Source organism: Scleropages formosus, chromosome 24 (assembly GCF_900964775.1).
Source record: "Scleropages formosus chromosome 24, fSclFor1.1, whole genome shotgun sequence".
NCBI classification, from domain to species: domain Eukaryota; kingdom Metazoa; phylum Chordata; class Actinopteri; order Osteoglossiformes; family Osteoglossidae; genus Scleropages; species Scleropages formosus.
The window spans coordinates 12,958,391-12,980,200 of NC_041829.1; the positions used below are offsets into that span (position 1 = coordinate 12,958,391).

The 21,810-nt window shown below is 42.7% G+C and overlaps 1 protein-coding gene across 1 annotated transcript in view; it reads left to right on the forward strand.

The window, feature by feature from the left end:
• LOC108918831 (disintegrin and metalloproteinase domain-containing protein 33-like) overlaps window positions 1-21,810 on the forward strand; it is a 74,171-nt gene that overhangs the window by 23,757 nt on the left and 28,604 nt on the right. Inside the window, exons 3-4 of the mRNA XM_018726416.2 lie at window positions 9,485-9,561; window positions 18,311-18,389. Of these exons, the coding sequence (XP_018581932.2) occupies window positions 9,485-9,561; window positions 18,311-18,389 (156 nt within the window). The remainder of the gene's footprint in view (window positions 1-9,484; window positions 9,562-18,310; window positions 18,390-21,810) is intronic.

Below are 21,810 nucleotides of genomic sequence, written 5' to 3' on the forward strand. Positions count from 1 at the left end.
CCTTGGAAGGATGCCAGCCCATCGCAGGGTAGCCGCTCATCCGTTCACATACCAAGGGAAATTTACCATCACTAATTCCGTGAACTGCACCTCTTCGGGCTGTGGACATGAAAACTCCACACAGATTGAGCAGGGATCAAACCCACATTCTCTCCACTGCCCAGGTGCTCTGAGACGGCAGTACTACTCGCTGCACCACCGCGCTTTCTTTTTAATTAATTAATTAATTAATTAATTTATTTATTTATCTGGGGGCACAGTGGTGCAGCGGGTTTGGCCGGGTCCTGCTCTCTGGAGGGCCTGGGGTTCGAGTCCTGCTTGGGGTGGCTTGTGACGGCCTGGCGTCCCGTCCTGAGTGTGTCCCCTCCCCCTCCAGCCTTGTGACTTGGGTTGCCGGGTTAGGCTCCGGTTCGCTGCGACCCTGTTTGGGACGAGCGGTTTCAGACAGTCTGTGTATTCATTTATTTATATACATAAATACATAAATTGAATTCGAATGTCGGTTCAGTGCTTATTGTCTGATCGCAGGCTCAGGGAGATGCATAATCAGTGACCTAATTTTCCAATTCTTATAGGCATAAAACACACATTAAAAAGTACAGCAGTGAAATAATTCCTTTCTGTGTGACTTTTTAATTCCAGGAAGTTGATCATTTAGTATCATTACATCATGCAATGTATTACAATTCTGCATATTGTAATGACGGGAGGAATCTGTGCCAGCAGAGTACAAAATATTGCCCTTAGAAAAGAAGACATTACCTATGCTGAGAACGGTATGGATGTGTTACTGTATATAACAAAGCAGTAAACACCCTCATGCAGAGTGGAATTAATCAGACAGGCAGAGCCACAATCGCAAAAGCTTGTATTACCACCTAAGTCTCTGTGAGATGATGAATGTTCCCCTTTCACTGCCAGCACAAGTTGTCCTTGGGTGCTAGAGTGTGACTGATGAATGCACAAAACCAGCATAGCTGCCTTGTACATGTGCAGCAATGGCCAGGATGCACTGTACAGCACAACCTGACCTGTGCAGATGTAGCTCTCTTTCGTTCCTTTTGCCTTCTCCGTGTCCGTCAGGAATTGTCCTTAGAAACGCTCTTTGAATACAGAACCGAATTCGCTCAAGTTGTAATTGACTTGCTAAAATATTGCCACGCTTCTCCTCTCCTCGTCTCCCTTCGTCGTGCCAGTGCTTGCGTTTATCCGCACGCTGCGTGTTTGCACGCTACCGTGTTTGGGTGTGATATTTTTTCCAGTGTTTTCTGTTTGTACTTTGTCACATGTGTGCTGCTGTCACCTTGTACAAGTTCCTTAGGGATCAACAAAATCAATCAATCAATCAATCAATCAATCAATCAATAAATCTATCTATCTATCTATCTATCTACTGGCAGCTATTGGTGTAATATGTGCTGGCAAAAATAGGGGTATCAAACAGATTAACTGTGCTTTAACAGCTACATGTTTGAATCTAAAGTCTTTTGCCTCTTATGAAGTCTGTTTTTGTTTACTCTTCAGTTGTGTCGCATGGGAGAAAAGTCTCCGCTAAATTTACACATTTCTTCACACCCTGTCCTGAATGCAAAAAAAAAAAAGGAAGTCTTGTGAAGTTTTTTAATTGTCATATTTACATTTATTCTCAGGGGGTGTGGGGGTGCAGCAGGTTTGGCTGGGGCCTGCTCTGTGGTGGGCCTGGGGTTCGAGTCCTACCTGGGGTACCCCCAACCTTGCGCCGTTTTTTTCCGGGTTAGGCGCCAGTTCGTCGGGACAAGCAGTTGTAGACATTGTTCATGTGATGTTCATTCCTTTAGCAGATACTCTTTTCCAAAGCGATGCACATCTCAGACAACAACACGAAGAGTGGGTCACATCGACAAAACAAGAGATTTTAACGCAGACAGATTTTGATGCCGATATTGAAGATCGGTACAGAACCAAACCTGCGCATAAACTGAGGGATTCCTGAATTACTCATCTTTTTTCAGATTGAGATTTAGTGGTAAATGTAAATTAGGAGTCATGAACAAAACGAGTCACAAAAAGACTCCCTGTCCCAGTCGTGTTTTTAAAGTGAGGAACCAGTGTATTATATTTGCAGTTCTTTTTATTTCTTCATTTAATTTCTACCCTAATTTAGTCACTTGATGTTCCGTACCATGCTGGACTGCTTCAGTTTACCTCTTGTGACTCCTGCCCTTTCTAGTGCTGGACCCTGAAGACAAGCTGTAGACTCTATAGGTGTATTATCTGTGACGTCCGTGGTGTGGCACTGGGGGTGCGGTGGCACAGCAAGTTTGGCCAGGGCCTGCCTCTGGTGGGTCTGGGGTTTGAGTACCGCTTACATTTACATTTATTCATTTAGCAGACGTTACGTACATCTCAGCAAAAGTCCAATTTATGCATTAAGAGATGGAGACATAGCTGCAGACATGAAAGTCTCAAGTAAACCTAGTTTACCTACCACTTGCTGCACCAAGGTTCATCGTTCGAGTAGGTGCATAAGACGCAGGATAGACAAATCCCGATACCCTCCCACCAATATTTTTTTTTTTTTTTTTTTTGGGGTGCCTTGCGACGGACTGGCATCCCGTCCTAGGTGTGTCCCCTCCCCCTCCAGCCCTCCACCCTGTGTTGCCGGGTTAGGCTCCGTCTTGCTGCGACCTTGCTTGGGATGAGCGGTCTCAGCCAGTGTGTGTGTAACATTGTACAAACTGTAAAACTAACAAGGTTCACTGAAATACAGTTCTCTGTTTCTTTCACCTCATTCAAGTGGCTGACCAATGCTTTCTTCCAACACATGTCTTTAAAGTGCAAAAACATGAAGACCATGCAAACTCTACACGCCCTGAGTCAGATTAGTCCAAATGTGAGGTGCCAGCTCTACCCACTAGCCAGACATGTACATTTTCATTTGCTCTTTTACCAGACACTTTTTCCCAAAATGATGCAAAACTCAGAGTAAACAAAAGTGCATTTCACCACCAGGCGGAACGATAGAGATGCAGACATGCGATTTTCAAAGTACAGTCAATTAGCCTAATACCACTGTCTAACCAGCATACATTACTCAAGAAACTGCCTATGCAATTGGTAGTTGCCTGTAGAATTGGTAACACAATTAAAGTAGGGGCTATTTGGTAACATGACCCCGACAAGGACCATCACATCTGTGAGCTCATTAGTTATTTAATGGTAGAACATTGTGTGGCAGTATTCAGCATGCTTGCAAGAATGGAGGGTGTAGAGGGAAGGACATCGAGACTTGCAGAGTTCCACTCCATTAAGGCTTTGTCCTGGCACCTTCGTTTGTGATGATTCCATGCACTGGGTCTCCCTGGAGTTCTTATTAGCACTTTGGGGGTTTTACGGTTTTGCTGGTCTTTAAGGTAACACATTCAGGAATAGTTTGAACAAGAGCCGCTATCGTGGCTGTTGACTGAAGTGCACAACATTTTTGCCCAGTAAGAGAGGTGATATGGAGCAAAGGGGTTTAAAAACTGTCCGTGTGGTCTAGTTACCTAATGTATGCACTTTCGAAAAGGACCCAAAGTTAAGATAGGCCCAAATCGGTTGGCATTGTTAATTCCCTTTGTTAATTCATAGATCAAAATCAATTTTGTGTGGTGTGCAAAGGAAGAGTTTGCATTTTGTGCTGTACGGTGCTTGTTTCAGGGGGTGTGGCGGTGTGGTGGGTTCAGCTGATGCCTGCTATATAGCAGGTCTGGGGTTAAAGTCCTGCTTGGTGTGCCTTGTGATGGACTGGTATCCTGTCCTGATTGTGTCCCCTCCACCTCCAGCCTTGTCCCCTGTGTTTCTGGGTTAGGCTCCAGCTTGCTGTGACCCTGCTCGGGACAAGTGGTTTCAAATTGTGTGTACTTGTTTTGCCCTGGTGTAGATACAGTGTCTGCACATCTGTTTGATTAGTTCTACAACAGATGTTTCAGTCAAATGCAAACCTCATGCATTGCTTAACTGTAAATATATGAAGTTGCGGAACCCTAAGATAGAAATGCCAGGGGTGAACGACGCAAAAAACAGGTCCAATGGCTGCTCGGTAGTTTAGCAACATACAGTATCTCTTTCCATCCATTTTCATGCCCTCAAGGTGCCAGAGCACAATAAAGCTGACACGGTATTAAGCCATAATGCTGCATCCTCTTCCGTGCCGAGCCCTTTTATCAAAGCTACAGTAAAACCAGCACCACCTTTTTGTGGAATGTAAGAAAGAAAGCTTTAACAGGCTCTGATGCTTGGAGGCGTATTTCTTGAAGCACCTCCTTTCGTCCGTGTGCAAGTCTGCAGAGAAGGGTGCATTTTTCAACAATATTATGATGTTAGAGCCCTATGCTTCTGTGATATGGCTTGGACCGCTGCCACCCTACATCAGGATAAGCGATAATGAGCAAGTATTACAACTCTATGGCAAGGTGCAAAGCTGTAGACCTGTGGTTTTTCATAAAATCATTTTATATTGACAGTGTACTCAGAGTGCAGAATGAGAACATGAAACTGACTTCTTGATTTAAAAAGGAAATGGTGTGCTTGCTGTGGTTGTGTGGAGATTTTGGTGAGACCTTCCCTGTTACAGAAGGCACTCAGATAAATAGCCCTTCATACCTAATTTTGCAGGTAAGGCAGAAACCAGAAGTGGCTTGATTAGGTTTGGACACTCACAATGTAAATGCAAATCATGAAACTTCGAAAAACAACAAATAATTAATAAGTAAATAATAGCAATCAGTCCCCACTCAGTCTGTGTGAAGTTTGCGTGTTTTCCCCGTGTCTCCATGGGTGTCTTCTGAGGGCTGCGGTTTCCTCCCGCAGTCCAAAGACATGCAGTCCTTTCAACCCATGCTTCCAGCATAGGCTCTTGATCACTGTGATCCTGTTCAGGGCAGGCAGTTATTGAAATTGGATGGATGCATAACGAAAATTCTCAAAATAACTAAAAATGGTGAAAAATGAAGGCCAAAAGGGAGGGTAACGAACTGGTGGAGGCCATATGGGGTTGAGAATGCTGAGATGTCCCTGGATATGGGGGGCAAGGGGATCTGTCAGTGGCCTTTTGTCAAGTCCAGTGGGAAGACATGCTGCATTCTGGGAGCTCACGTTCAAAAGTCCTGGCTCTATGACCGTTGGATAGTGGGCAGTATGCAAGGATGTTGTTTCTGTTGTTCTGTTATTGCCCGAGAATTTTTCACCACAATGTTGTACCAGAAAGCCAGGGCAAGGCAAGATCTTGGTCTCAACTCGTTGCCTCTTGTGTCTCATATGGCGGCGGCGCTCGGCTGTTTTTGCAGTTAGGTGCTGCATCGACAAAGACTTCCTGCCTTTGTTCCATTTCCAGAACAATTCAGCATCTCTGCAGCCCCACTCTTTTGGCATTAAGGTAAAAAGAGCTTAAGATGGTGTAACATGCTGAAAATGCAAGCTGTGCGTCTTGCACCGTTTTCAAAATGTCGAAACATAAACTGTATTTGGGACGTACTGAAGACAGAGCAGAACTTGTGACCAGAAAGCGCCAGGTGCAAATGATGCCCGAGGAGACTGTCACACCTTCCGCTCTCACCTCCACCCCATCGTTTCTATAAATATCCGTGTAGAAATTGAACTTGTTTTCTGCACGCTCTGAGGTGCTGTTCCTTTTAGAGTAGAGCATATGCAAACTGCAAAAGTGTATATGCACAAAAAACGTGAACCTAATTTTAATCTGAGAGCCTGTGAAAAGAACCCCTTTCTTAATGTTTGCTGGGGAGTGAGTGCAGTGGTTCTTGGTGACTTTGGAGGTCATGATTACAAGTCAAGTCAGCGATGCAGTTTTATTACCAGGAGGAAAAAAAAATGTTATTACCCATTACTATTACCCAAGTCAATGGTAAAAACTGAGGAAACCAGGTTGCGACCATTTTAATGCTGTTTTCAAAGAAAAGGTCGGTTTTGAGGAGATACATGCTGGTTTCATTTTACCCGTGAAGGTTGCTGGGCCATTTGAAGAGAATTTGCCATTCATTCATATAGCAGCAGTGGTGTCCCAATGTTCCATGTCTAAATTTTGGTTTTCAAGGTTTTATGTTACAATCGTATTTTCACACTGCAAAAAACTGCATATGTCTGTCTGATGTATTTGTGTAATGAAAACTGCAGTTAATGGGACATGTATTAACTAACTCGGTGGAACCAAAATGACCACGTCCAGGTCTTTTCTAAGCGCACCTGGATATTTTACAAAAGACAGATTCTTCCTGTTAAATCTTTAGTGAATTCCGCTCCGTTCCTTGTTGTCTCTTTCGCACGGCAGACATCCGCAGATGAGAAACGCTGTCGTAATTTTACCACATGTACCTAAAGCACGTTTGGAATTTGTGTGAAATGCAGCAGAAATGACAAGATAAACATCTTTAATCTCATCTTTAAAAAAAGAACCAGAAGGGAAAAAAAAGTGAAAGCAGCAATTCAATAGTTCTTCAAAGGTTAACAATTTTATGGTCCTTCACAGCTAGTGCATAAATAGGTGGTATATCCAAACTAGCATTCCAGTTGAGCAGATGAGCGAGAAGGTGCGATTTGAAAATTTTCTCCTGCAAGCTGTTATGACTTATAAGTCTTTTTTATTACTGTATGAGTGGGAAACGGCAGTGACCTGCAGGGTGGGTAATTGCATTGCATGGCCACGTCGGTGTGAGAAACAAAACTAATGGAAGATCCCTGTTGGGCTGCCTTCAGACAACACTGATTCAGCCCTTCTCCCCGCAAGCTGCAGTTAAGCACCAAGCGAAAGCCGCTGGAACGCCAGCGTAGGAGCTTGGACTCTGCGCTGGGACCGGCAGAGATGAAAGCTGTTCTCCTCCCGCTCTGTGTCTATCAGCACCGACAGCTTGTCGCACCAAGGCCCATGGGAAACCAGAGCACTCAGAGATTACATGGCTTTACTGCTACTGCTGGCTGACTGCAAGAACCTAGGTCTATCCACATTTCTTTTCCCCATTCATAGTTCTGCGTGCTCCTCTTGTGGCCAGATGCAGTGGATACACGTCAAAGTCCTTTTCTTTCGTGCCTCTGCAGTGTCTCAGGCTGCTGATATGACATGCCGTATTAGTAACTTCAGCCAGTTGGACACTTTCCTGTCACTGTTTCCCCCTCTGCTGTTGATACGCTTGTCAGTCAAGGGCATTTTATGGAGATGAATCTGTCCCATTGTAGTCCAGAGCGTGAAGAGATCCTTTCATTAACAGCGTTATCTCCCTCACATGGGTTAATCCCTAACTGCACAATTCTCCCCAACGCCACGTGATGTTGGGTTTGAGGAGATTGAATTAGCATGAAATTTCTCCTAAAGGACAGGATAAATGGGAGTGTCATGCAGCTAAGAAGTCAACTGGGGATTGCTCCCCTCCCAGCACTGAGATTTTCTCGAGGGCAAATGCCTGTCCTTAATCCAAGGAGAACTCCTGGACTCCACTGCTGATTACATGTTTGTGTTGCTCCCACTTTGTTGTGGAAATGCTGCAGTGGTGTGGTTATACTTGATCAGCCTCGATGTTCGCAAGACCTCCTTCTCTGACTTCGATTATTGTCTACAGAATGGTAAGCTGCAGCACAGCAGCACTCACTGCGGGGGGTCTGTCTGTTCCATTGATACATGTGCATTGATATATATGAGTCCACATGCATCATAAAGAGAGCATACTTTTTGTGTGTTTGTGTATCTGTATATCTTTATTCTGAGTGAAAGTACACAAATGTATCTGTGTATAACCCATCCATCCATCCATCCATCCATCCATCCATCCATTTTCTTGCCTGCTTGTCCTTCTAGGGTCGCGGTGAATAACTGCATAGAAAAGTATATGTGTGTCCATATTTAGGTTCATAAATGTTTGTATCTACACAAGTTCATAGGTTTAACATATCCATACTGTACAAGAAGTCATATAAATTATAAATCTGAAAATTCAGTACGTGTAAATGCTGTAAATGCAAGACGCTTTATGTCTATTCTCTGTATAATGAAAATGTATATTTGTGTATATTTATATCATATATCATATATGAGACGTGCTTGGACACATCATCAGTGCAACCTGAGGTCACTAGGTGGTTTTGGCCTTTCAATATCAGGCACAAGGCTTGAAGTACGTAGCTGAAAATCATGCTGGACAAGGCTGTCCCAAATCATACTTGACTCTGATTACTTTGATGAATTAGTGTGATTAAAGTTATGGGGTAATTATTTTTTCACACCTGTGACTGCACATTTCATTATCTTCCATACCCAGAAAATGACACAGGCTCAGTGCAAGCTTTGTGTGACGAAAATAGGGTTGTTACGCTTATTCTGCTAAAGGAGTGCACGTTTTGTGAGAATTTTTATTTACCTGGAAATGTTTCCATTTCCATTTATTTATTTCGAAAATGTTTTTCTCCAAAAATGTGTAGAACTTAGTCTATACAGAAGTGCAGTGCAAGACTAAATATAAGCAGCTTATCTCTTTGCAGTTTAAGAAATGTGCATGTAGTAGGCATAATTTAAATGCAATGTAAATGCTGAAAATAAAATGCAATCGAGGGAACCATGGGCAGTATGAAAAGCTGGAATGAAGACTTTGGCTTGAGTGTAACGTTTTAGAAAATTAGTTTTGCAGCATTTTCCATGAATTCTTTTAGTTTTGTTGCAGCTTTGTGTTTCTCACCATGCTCAATAAACTTGAACACTTAAAATTTTTCATTTAAATTATGAGTTGCTCGCTTTCAATTTATACCAGTGCTTAAGTTTCTTTTGGATCTTTAATGAAATTTAAACACAAAAAAGGTAGCGAAATAATAAAAAATAATAAAAGTGTGTCATGCAAGTATGAAGAGATTATGTCCTTTCCTGTATCCTCAGACCTTATTCAGAATTGATTGTGCACTTGTATAAGCATGGGGCTCAGTGGATTTATATGATTGGAGACGTTTCTCCCCAGTACTGCTGCATTGTCTGAGAAAAATTTTGGTAAATGGGGACAAAGCTCTTATGCATTTGTTTCTACATTATTCATGCTGGGATGAGTAATACAAATTCATCAAATTCCAATAAGTGGATGTCCTTTCATGTAGACAGCCAGTGTTTACTGTAGCGGGGGGGGGGGGGGGGGGGGGGATCACAGTGGGTTGGACCAGGTCCTGTTCTCCGGGGGGTCTGGGGTTCGAGTCCTGCTGGGGTGCCCTGTGACGGACTGGCATCCCGTGTGTGTCCCCTCCCCTCTAGCCCCACGCCCTGTGTTGCCAGGTGAGGCTCTGGCTCTCCGCGACCCTGTGTGGGACAAGTGGTTTTAGATGATGTGTGTGTGTTTACTGTAGTTATGTGTGTATCTTTGGATATCCATTGAAGCTATTTGTGTGTGTCTATATGAGTACACTCTACTGTTGTATATGTGCAGTATTTGAATGTGTGACAATATGTTGTTTGAGAATTACTGCTTGACCTGTACCCCTGCAGACCCACTTCCCAGCCCAGGGGGAGATGCTGCTGATGGCTGAAGGCAGAGAGTTGCTGCTGCAGTTGGAGCGCAATCAGTAAGTGACCCTCAGCCATGATCACCACCCAAGGAACAACTCAATAATTTACATCCTGGTACCAACATTTACACACACACCTCAGAGGGGAAGCCTGGGGATGGAAGTAACATGGTCAGTTGCAGCAATGTCAATATCAGCAAAATGAAATAGCTATAATCACGTGACTCATTCTTCGAACGTTCATTTGCCAAATCTACAGCAGAAAATCTAACTGCCTGTGAAATAACTAATAACTAATGTATAACTACTTTTCATATGGGAATTTGAACAGGTAGCATACCGGTTAAAGGCTGTCCCCTTGTAACCGAGGGTCCACTGTAGTAGCAAATGATATAAACTGGTTATAAAAATGTTTATCTAAATTTGTCAATCCATACATGATTTACAATTTTTTATTTGATTAACTTGTAATATACTGTAGGGGGAGTGAGGTGGCGCAGTGGGTCGGACCGCAGTCCTGCTCTCCGGTGGGTCTGGGGTTCGAGTCCCACTTGGGGTGCCTTGCGGTGGACTGGCGTCCCGTCCTGGGTGTGTCCCCTTCCCCCTCTGGCCTTACGCCCTGTGTTGCCGGGTAGGCTCCGGTTCCCCGTGACCCCGTAAGGGACAAGCGGTTCTGAAAATGTGTGTGTGTGTGTGTATTTGATTAACTTGTAATATACTGTAGGGGGAGTGTGGTGGCTCAGTGGGTTGGACTGGGTCCTGCTCTCTGGTGGGTCTGGGGTTCGAGTCCCACTTGGGGTGCCTTGCGATGGACTGGCGTCCTGTCCTGGGTGTGTCCCCTCCCTCTCCAGCCCTCCGCCCTGTGTTGCTGGGTTAAGCGCCGGCTCCCCGCTACCCCGTATGGGACAAGCGGTTCAGACAGTGTGTGTGTGTAATATACTGTGGGTCCATTGCAAAGTTTTTAGAGCAGTATTTATTATTGTCCATGAAAAAAGCTAGCATACCTATTCAAATTGAGCACCAAAGCGTTACCCAATGCACCAGCTGATAGAGATCACAAGTAATAAGCGCTGCCTTGAGTTTTTCAAAAGCGTGGAGAAGCAAACAGAAGATGAACAAGCTGCAGATGGTCCTATGGCTTCTATATCTACCAGTCTTGAGCCATCTCTCAAGTGCCACCTCTCATGAGATGTGTGGGGTAAGAAGGGTGCTTCGAGCCATACAGGAGAACAAAGACCCTGGTATTGTGCTTTCTTATTTACAGTGTGTCATAAATAGCTCCTGCAGGGGTCTCAAGATGTACAGGTGTGTGCATGAGGCTCCCCAGCCGAGAGAGAGAGAGACCGTACACTTTGTTCCCATCCAAAAAGCACTGTAATTTAATCCTCTGTGGAGCTATACAGGTTGATGACATTTACGTTGCATTTGTTCATTTATCCAACACTTTCCTGCTGGCTTATATCTCAGTTAACAAAAGTGCACTTCACCAGCAGAGTTATGAGTTGTAGGTATAGACCCATGATTCTTGAAGAACCCTCACTTAGTACAATACTACCATTTCTGCCTGTGGCCATTACATGAGTAAAAGCATGTAAAACTGATAATTTGCTGCTATTATGAAACCCATGAATGAATGCTGGTAATGAAAATTCCACTTTAGCAAACTTTTCTAGCTCCAGTCCAACATAGAGCACAAAAACCAGCTCTTCTGGTGCATTGTCATTTACCTCCCAGTCTGTTTGTCATCCCATCTCAACTTTTACCACCTCCAGCACATGGTATGAAAATTTTTTTTCATTCTTAAATCCTTAAAGACCTGTTTCCACCTTGTCGTTTTAATCATCAAGAGAACATTCAGTCAAAGAATCATTAGCAGTTTAATCAAGATTTAGTAAAGAATCACTTTAAAAAAGGATCAATGTTGAAATAAATCTACAACACAGAAGTGTGGAGAAAGTGCAGGGGTCTGAATACTTTCTTAAGAAATTATACATATGGCTTGCAATAGAGTGAGTTATGATCAATAAGCGGGGACTGTACCCTATGGAGGCTCAAACATACAGTGAGTAGAGAGAGTACAAAATGCCAGATCATCATTAAAAATTATGCTTAAATAACTAATATCACTCTCTTCTGTGCACTTCCTCAACAGCACTGTGATTTTGACCTGTTTCTGGTAATTCCTTGCATTGGAGTAACATCAAATTTATGGACTGAAGTTTAGGGAATGCATACTTTTGATCATTTCATATATAATTGGGCTACATTAGAAATCACAGATTTAACAATATTTATATTTCTTTGCAAAACCAATACAAAAGTTTGAACTCTAGATTTTATTTTTTTTTCTGGCATAATTAAATATATTCTGCTTATTGTGAAATGACTTGCAAGATTTTCATTTTTTCCTTTGCAGAAAATATCTTCAAATATAAGACAAAAGATTAAAGGGAAAATTTTATTTGATAGATACTAAGGTTCTGTTTGAAGACATAAGGAGAACATAACAATAATTTGTATGGCCAAGTCTTTGAACAGTCTTTATCTAGCAAATGAAGCCAATTGTTTTGTTGTAATTTGATTAATGTAATGCTGTAGTACAAAGAAGAGTTTCCCCATAAATTGCGCTGGCAATTGTCCGTCTTGAACATCGTGAAGCTCTGCATTGTTTCCCTGGAAGATACAGAGATTTCCCTCCACCTGTTGTTGTAATGAGCTCTCCAAGGACCCGAACTGCGCTGAGATTACAGCAGTCGTCCCAAAGCACCAGCTGTGCTGCGCTGTGGCTCAGAAAACTGAGATGAATCTTTCACCGTCAATTTCTTTATTCATCCCTCCTTTGCCTTTGTTTTCTTGATGTGCGAACACTCCACACACCTCTGACACGAGACAGGTTCACCACGGATCGAAAAGAGTAACAGTTTTATTCCTTTGTTTAGCTTTTTCTAGCCTTTGTCAGCCATCATTTTCTTTATAATTTAGTTTAATTGTATAAACCTTGGGGGGTGCGGTGGCGCAGTGGGTTGGACCACGGTCCTGCTGTCCGGTGGGTCTGGGGTTCGAGTCCCCCTTGGGGTGCCTTGCGACGGACTGGCGTCCCGTCCTGGGTGTGTCTCCTCCCCCTCCGGCCTTACGCCCTGTGTTACCGGGTAGGCTCCGGTTCCCCCGTGACCCCGTATGGGACAAGCGGTTCTGAAAGTGTGTGTGTGTGTGTATAAACCTTCATGGGGGGGGTGTGGTGGCGTGGTTGGCCGCATCCTGTTCTCTGGCAGGCCTGAGGTTCGAGCCCTGTCTGGGGTGCCCTGTGACAGAATGGCGCCCTGCCCTGGGTGTGCCCCCTCCCACGGCCCGCACTGCTGGGCCCGGCTCCAGCCCGCCGCGACCCCGCTTGACATGCGGCTTCATTAGCTAGATCGTTACAGTGTGTATTAACTTTCATTTATTTATGTATGAGTGGGGGGCATAGTGCCACAGCGGGTTTGGCCTGTAACTGCTCGCTGATGAGTCTGGGGTTCAAGTCCCGTTTGGGGAGCCTTGTGATGGACTGGCATCCCGTCCTGGGTATGTCCCCTCCCCTTCTGTCCCTGTGCCCCGTGTTGCCGGGTTAGGCTTTGGCTTCCTGCAGCCCTGCTTGGGACAAGCAGTTTCAGCCACTGTGTGTGTGTGTTTTATTTATGTATGTTTATATGGCACATTTTAGAAGAATCACTTGCAACTGTGGTTTTCATATTGGCAGGGAGGCTAGGTGCTGTAACAACTTTTATTAATGCTTAAACAGTTACAAAAGCAATTCAAATTTTTAAAAAGGCTAAACACATGAGGCACTGGTCACTAAGAATTTTGTATTTTTCAGTTGCCAGAAGTGTAATCATTGTTGTTCTGATGAACATAAAGACTGGCTAACTTCTGCCAAAGAGGGTGTTATGAAGAACTGACTGCCAGGGTGCCAGGGCATATTTCATTTCATATCCACTTTTATTTGCGTGTATAACATGGAATTAATCTGCTGCGATCAGAAAATAAAGAGTGGTTGTGCATTAAAAAGTGCATAAATATTTCATTTTTGTTTGTGTTATGGAGAGCTTGTGCTATCTTCCTTTCTCTTACACATTAAGTGAAACATGTAGATTGACTTTATACTGTTTTTTACAATCAAAGGATTTCATGGATTTCATGCATTTCAGGATTTTACTCCTGAAATAACATTTGAAACTAATAAATAACTTTCATTATGTACTGTATGTTTTTCTCCAAGATGATGCTTTATACCAAATGAGCTGCTTGTTCCAAAGGCCTCTGTAATGTTTGTCCTTTGACTTGTTCCCCATGCTGTCCACTTCTGCTTACTGCCAGAATGCAGAGGCTTGCCTGGCCATTAGCCAGAGCCCCATGGACAAGAACTGTAGTAACTGACATGAAATCAGGAATTAATGGGGAACCTAGGGAGTGGATGATTGTACACCTGGTCATCCCTGCCAAAACTGCATCCCTCAAGTTCTTCTGATCATATTCAGATCACCCGCATCCCCCAAAGGGCACGGGTGCAGCTTTGGTTTTGATCAGAGCACCTCGATGTCCACCTTTGGTCAAGGGTAGAGAAAATCTGGAGTCACAGAGTATTGGTGGATGTGGCTCAGGCTGACAAGCATTTGAGATAAAGTTTATGGTTGTACTCGCATCTCTTTTCATGTGTGTGGCCCCCATACCGGTATGCAAAAATCATGAATTGAAAATGTTTGTACATCAAAATAACCAAGATATGATCTCTTCATGTTCATAATTATATTCTCTAGAAGATCGAGAATTTCTGTAGGTATATCTTCCACCTTATTTTCCAAAATGTTACGTTTCAAATGGGTAAAACTGACAATTTGAGACACTTATTAATTTGTTATGCCCACCGCACTCTTCATGACAAGCAGAGTTCTTTCGCATTGTGATGTGTGCAAAAGTGAAACTGTTTGAACAGCAGAATCCAGGAAACAGTGTGACCATCAGACTATCTGAACCAGAGCAGAGGGGCCCTGTGTGACACAAGGTTGTCCCAGAAACTGTACAAAAGGCCCACAACCCCTGCAGGACTAACACTTACATACTGATCCATGTGTGACTGGTAATGAGGCGTGACATTTTTAAAACCTGAAAAAAACATGACAGACAACCAGTACTAAGATCCAGCACTCATCATCTACACAGATCTCAAAGAAGGCTTGCTCAGAAAGTGTGTGGAGCTTTACAGCCAGCGTTTATGCATAATTTAATGTTGTGTTTACTCAAATAATGTTTCCTGCAAGCCAGACACATTTCACACTTCCTATTTACATCCGAAGATTTTATGATAACAGTAGGTGATAATACGAAAATTCAAATTCAAAATCACTTATGACCTTTAAAATTCTTTTTTCCCCTCAAGCAGTCTCATATTTGCACGGGTATGATTATAAATTTTGAGAAACAAACTGTATAAATGTGTGCATGGTTAATAATTGTAATGCTGATAATTATAATTTCAGGTCCCGGTATTTGCCGCAAAAAGAAGCTATTAGCAGAGGTACTCAGCAGTCTAAAGCAGGTGTGAGTGCATTGTTGCAGGCTAATTTAAAACATTTGCTTCCTGTCTCTTGCACATTCTGGTTTGGGACTTAAGGCTTCTGCTTTTGCCTGACACAAATGTTAGAGATACATGTGTATATGTGTCTTGCCTTCGATTTCCTGTTTCCTGTTCCTGTTGATGGGTGTTAGCAGTTTGCCACTGTTAACCGTTACAGGCATTGCTGGAGTAGGGTGGGGTGCTTCTGAGCTCACCAAGGGCCTCTGGGTCTGGGCAGGAGCACCTTAGTTATGCACCCTGCCGTTGAGGCTCCTCCTTACTTTATTGTCCTCTTCACTGATCTCCTTGTCTTTCTTTGCTCTCTGACATGTGACACCCAAGCTCCAGCCCCAGATTATTTTGTCCGTTTATAAAGAAATGTCAACTGATTTGAGCTCAACCTCTTCCATGATGAAACGATTCAACACATTGGGCTGTTGACGACAGCTCCGAAGAAAGCGGTAGACAGTAGAGTAGCAATCATGACAACTTTAGCAGACAAGGTCTTTCACCACTTCCCTACCTACATGATCTTGTGGAAGATCGCAGGGCAGTCAGATGTGTAACTTTGGGCATATAAATGCACTGTGCCATTCTGTGACATGTTTTTATTTCCTGCCATTGCGGTAGGGGACTCAAAGCTACAATAAACTATTTTCTACATCCCCACGTAGGACTCCACTCCACAGCCTGCTACTTCCTTGAGCTCTTTTGGCAGTCCGTATTACAATTCCTACCCGTTTTTCTTTATTTTCTATCTGGTTTGTCCCTGTGCACTTGCTCATTGTTGGAAGGTGTTGACATAGTACTTCCATCACTGTTTAAATTGGATGGTATTTTGCATGAAAAGGACTCCAAGGATAATTTTAAAGCAGTCGTGAAAAAAGTAACAGAGGCACGGAGGCAATCACTGTGTGACTCATCTTATTTTTTGCTCAGTGAAAACAAAATTATGGGATGATATTGAGTGTCATGATAAGAATTTCAGACTTCAAAGTTTAAAATATGTAAAGATGTCAGATTTTCTTTTAAAATATTATGTTTGAAAATATACATGTAATACAATGCATTATGTAATGCCACCTGTCTTGTTTTTTATGTTTGTTGTGTTTTGTTACTGAATAATGCCTTTTAAAGGTGATGCACTGAGTAGCACTACTGTTTCACAGTGCCTCTAGGTATTGCCGTAGGTTTGAATCCAAGATAGTCTGTGTGGAGTTTGCATGTTCTGCCCAGGTCTATGTGGGATTCCTCCAGGTGATCTAGTTTCCTTCCACAGTCAATAAACATGCAGTTGAGGTGAATTTACAACTCTAAATTTCCTGTAGCGTGTGTGTGTGTGTGTGTGTGTGTGTGTGTGTGTGTGTGTGTGTGTGTGTGTGTGTGTGTGTGTGTGGCTGCTCTGTGATGGACTGGTATCCCATCCAGGGTGTACCCCCAGGCATTGCGCCCATTGATTCTGGGAAAGACTCTGGACTCCCATGAAACTGATCAGGACAAGCAGTTAATGAAAATGGATGGATGGATGGATGGATGGATGGATGGATGGATAATGCCTTTTACTTTGTTGTGAAATAAGATTTCAACCACACTTTAAATGAGTAGTGGTTCACATCTTACAAATGTCATAATTTCTTTGAACTGTTATATTTACAGCATTACCAATGAAAAAGCAATTAAACAACTACAGGCATTTAAACCTGTAAATAAATTTAAAATTTTACAGGTTGTGTTTGTTTGCTAAGAGTTAATGAAATGCAAAAATCAGTGCTGAGGGTAATTCTGTTGCGTGTGCAATTTTTAAACATGTATAAAGCTTAAACAACAGAATATTTTAAATTCATTGTCAAAGTTTAGTCACCAATGAGAAATAGCCAAGAGCCGGTTGATTGGTTTCACCTCCTGCAAGCGCCTCTATTTCCCCATCATTGCACACATACATCCTAGAAATTCCACAGTTAGATGAGCACAGATTGTTTCCATATGAATATGAAGCACGATTTATGAGTTTTGTCAAAACCGTTTAAGGTCGAGTTTATCCACACAGCCTTTCCTGAGCCACTTTGTCTTTGCAGTTTAATGAAGTGGCTGGGAGAAATTTAGAGTCTGTCTCCATTGGAGTAGTTTTCTACCTGTGTAGTGCCTGAGTTAGGCTACTGTCAAGATAGACACTGTGTAAGTGTCAAAATATAGAGCTGAGGTTGATAGGCTGACTTCCTCAGGCTGGAAGTCCCAGATGAATAGGTCCATCTCCATCTGTGCCATTAAGTCTTGGTCTGTGTTTCTGTAGTCCAGATCGTGATAGAGAAGTCTGGTCCCTGTGGCTGAGATGCCAGCACTAAGGAAACGAAGATGAGGATGTGAAAGTGAAGTCATCAGCACAAATTGGGTGGTGTCATATATACACAGACTCTTGAGGTTAAACAGAATTCAACTCCCAAACACCTGCTTTTTATAGACCCATTTATGACCAACTACAAATGTGAAAAATTTGACTTGAATCCCAAGAAACCTAGCTTCATAGTTCAACATAAACTTTCACAGTAGTTCCGAATAAATTTATATAATATAATTTTGCAAGTACAAGATGTGTGCTGAATATGTTTTACACGAGTCAAGATAGATACAAATTTATATCTATCCAATTTAATCCTCAGTTCTCCTACAAATGCTGTTTTTTGATACTGCACACCAAAGTCTAAACAGCTGAAGATGTTTCTTTTTCCAGATAAAAGATTTAGAATTGGTCTGATTTCATGTTTAAGTCCTCAGGTTTGGTATTAAGCATTTCAGGTCCAAGTACACCATAGAGGTTTTTAAGTGTGATTGAAGAATGATCTAAAGATGTGAAATCTGTTCCCTTTTATAAATGTCAAGCAAATTATACCTGTATGGGATCATATTGCCAGTTCATCTATTTCCTTCTTCTATTGCAAGATTCCAAAAAAGACACATAAAACGTAGGAACACAGTGCAGCACAGACAAGACAGCTTCTCTGTAGGTAGAGCTAAAGGCCAGTGGACTCACAGAAAACATTTTTTCAATATTAATACCAGTGTAATTGAGTTTTGGCCTTTAAGTATACACCATTGCCCTTTTAGTAGTCAATGCTTTTTTCACTTTGAATTGTGCAATGCCAGAATGTGTCCGCTAATGTTATGTTAGCAGTGATTGAGAGGAAGAATCATTGACTCTCCATGTGTTATCTCTTTCAGTCAACTTCTGAGCCAAGATTTCACAGAGACCCATTACACTGAGGATGGGGAGCCAGTCACTCTCAAGCCCAATTACACTGTAAGTGAACCTTTTATGCCCTTTCCAAGCTGCAACTCCAACAAACCATTGAACTTGGCCATCTCTTGGACTGCAGATCTTCATTCATATGTTCTCTGCACCCTGCATGCCAAATCATTTCAGAACCACATCTCATATTACCTCTGTTTTCCCACACTGACTGCACGAGGTACCGCTTCACTACATGGAACGAACCATGTAAAACTGAATGAGCTTTGTCTTACACATGGACAACAGTTTCACAGATGATGATTGCTCATAACACTCCCACTGGGGTGGTTTGGCTTGTGCCTACTGTCTGGTGGAGCCTAACCCTGTAACACAGGGCATAAGGCTGGAGGGGGAGGGGACACACCCAGGACGGGACGCCAGTCCATCGCAAGGCACCCCAGGCAGGACTCAAACCCCAGACCCACCAGAGAGCAGGACCCAGCCAAACCCACTGTGTTGCCATACCCCCCCGTGAGAAACACTGGGTCAGATAATTAAGGCTGACATTTTTTGAAGGAATTAACAGAGTCAACATTTCTGGCATTGGCCATGTCTTTGGAGCACAGCCACTTGCATATGATACAATTGTACCATGTGAGGTGTGTCTGTATTCTTGGCAAAAAGTTAAATCCTTTCTATGTACTTCACCAAGGTTGTGCTTTGTCTCCACTTCAGTCTGTGGATTTCCTAAAGAGGATATCATGATTCAGTCAAGGCTCAGTAAGTGCCCACTTGGGCAGGACCAAGGGTGACATCAGTTTTTGGCCTCCTCCAATTATGACCTTCGGTGTGCACTCGAGTGGTTCACTGTCGTGTGAAGCAGCTGGTTTAAAAATCATCTCCTCAAAGTCTGAGGTCATGGTCCTCTACTAGAAAAAAGTGGGTTATTCTCCAGGTAAAGGGGAACAACTGCCCCTAGTGGAGGAGTTCCAGTGTCTTGAAGTTTTTTCCTTCGCAAGTGATGGAAAGGGGAAAAGGTAGATTGAAAGGCAGACTGATGCATTATTAGTAGTTTTATGGGTAAATGTACTGTACCAATCTGTGGTGGTGAAATAGAAGTTGAGCCTTCAGACAAAGCCATTGGTTTAACACTCCATCTGTGTCCCCATCTTCACCTTATCTCAAGCGCTTTGGATGATGACTAAAACAAAGATCACAGATACATGTAGCAAAAATGAGGGCTCACTCTCCATGGCAGGGTGAAGCATTCAGTGATCCAGGAGAACCTTGGAGTAGAGTTATTACTCCTCTGAATTTGGAGAAGTCAGTTGAAGTAGTTTGAGCATGTTCTAAGATTGACCCCTGGTTAGCCCTCGCCAGAGGTATACTGGGCACTTCTCACTGGGAGGAGAGTCTAGGGGAGACAAAGAACATGGTGGAAAGATTGTACCTCACTGCTGGCCTGGGAACACCTGAGGATCCCTCAGGAGGAGCTGGAGACTATGGCTGGGGATTGGAAGGTTTGTGTTTAGGTTTGACAATAGGCTTGTTTGGGCCTCTCTGCTCAGCCTGCTACCACCTCAACTTTCACCAGGACAAGAAGAAGAAAACTAATTGATTTGGTTGTTGAATCAGAGGTTTAGTGACTGCTTTAGTTGCTTTGTGATTTTGTGTTTACAGTTTTTGGGGAAACTGAGTATAATTTAAACTGTGAAGAACTGTAAGACAGTCACACTCCTTTTACCTTGGGAACACTTTACTACCACCTATTGGCTCAGTTTGTAAACACATTTGAGCTGCTATAAGCAGATATTTCAGAAAGCAGATAAATTAAGAAATTTAATGAGGGAAAAGTCTGTCTTCGAAGATGTGTAATTCAGTTGTTTGAAGCACATGGTGCCATTGTCTAAACCAAAGTACAGTCAGATTTGTGAGGTTTTTTGATGGGCCATGTGAATAGTACCTTTAATGGGGGGACTGCTGCAGCCCATGACCAAAAACTTGTGTTGGCTCACACACGTGTCTGCAGACCACTGTTGCACTTTCAGGGTAGAGTATGAAATGTATGAGAAGAAGCATCTAGGAGAAAATGTTTTTATAAGAAGCCCTTTCAGTTACCCCCACTATCTTGTTGAGCACTGAAAAATAGAGACATTATTTGATCCTGAAAACATTTGAGTGTCACTATCTTACTGCTTTGCACTTTTATATCCCTGCTTCAGGTTCTATGAAATGGAGATTTGTGGTCTAAGAAGCAGAAATAAGAGGAAGCCTGTAATCAAACATACATGCTCTAAAGTAATAAACACAATGGACCTCAGCTGTTCCCCCGTCCCCTCACACCAACGTGTGTAGCCATTGATACTTTTTCTACCTGCAGCGGTCTGACTACATTAGCCAATTTCATGGTCTGATGAGCTGACAAATGCTTTTAGATAGTTAAGAGTTGTCGGTTTCTCAGCAGTTCAGCAAAAGTAATTCTGATTTTGACATTGATGGAATATCTGCAAGAGAAACTGTCAAAAGACCAAACCAGACTCAAAACCCACCCAGACTCAGATAGAACTGGTTTGGGGCATATCAGAGACAAGTAACACTAGACCTTATGAAAAACAAGTACCAGAACAAAACAAAAAAATCAAAAAGTTTATTTTAAAAATACCTTTTCATGGGATAGTTAGTAGCATAGTGGTTATAGCTCATGTCCTTGGACCCAAAGGTGGCAGGTTTGATTACCACCTCTGGCTATAGTACCCTTGGGCAATGTACTTACCCTAAAGTAAAAATTACCCAGCTATTTAAATGGGTAAATAACTGTAAGTGGCTTTGGAGAAAAATGTCAGCTGAATGGCAGGGAGTGTGGTGGTGCAGTGGATTGGACTGGGTCCTCCTCTCTGGTGGGTCTAGGGTTTGAGTCCTGTGTGGGGTGCCTTGTGGTGGACTGGTGTCCTGTCCTGGGTGTGTCCCCTCCCCCTCTGGCCTTATGCCCTGAGTTGCTGTGTAGGCTCTGGTTCCCTCTGTGGGACAAGTGGTTCAGAAGGTGTGTGTATCAGCTGAATGTAAATTACAATATTAATAATTAGGTTAATGTATAGCTGACTTGAAGACACAACTGGTGCATTTCAGATGGTAACAAATATCAAAGGCCAGCACTGAAACTTAGTTATCATTCAAATGTTTAACTCATTCTCATTCCAGAATTATGAACAGACATAATTCACAAGACTGAAATAACAGAAGCAGCTTTCATACAGAGAGGAACAACATGATCACTGAACTTGGATTTTTGGGTGTAATCATTTAGTTATCAATGACGGTAACAGTGATCAAAACAAAAAAAAAAGAAAAAGTAAAAACCTCATTGATAAAATGCTGGCAATCAAAATGCTGCTCATCTTAAAATTAGTTTTGGCCATCTAAACTCCTGAACATTTCTAGCAATAGCCATTCCCACTGCCAGAAAGGAAACAGTTACTGCGTGGTAATAAAG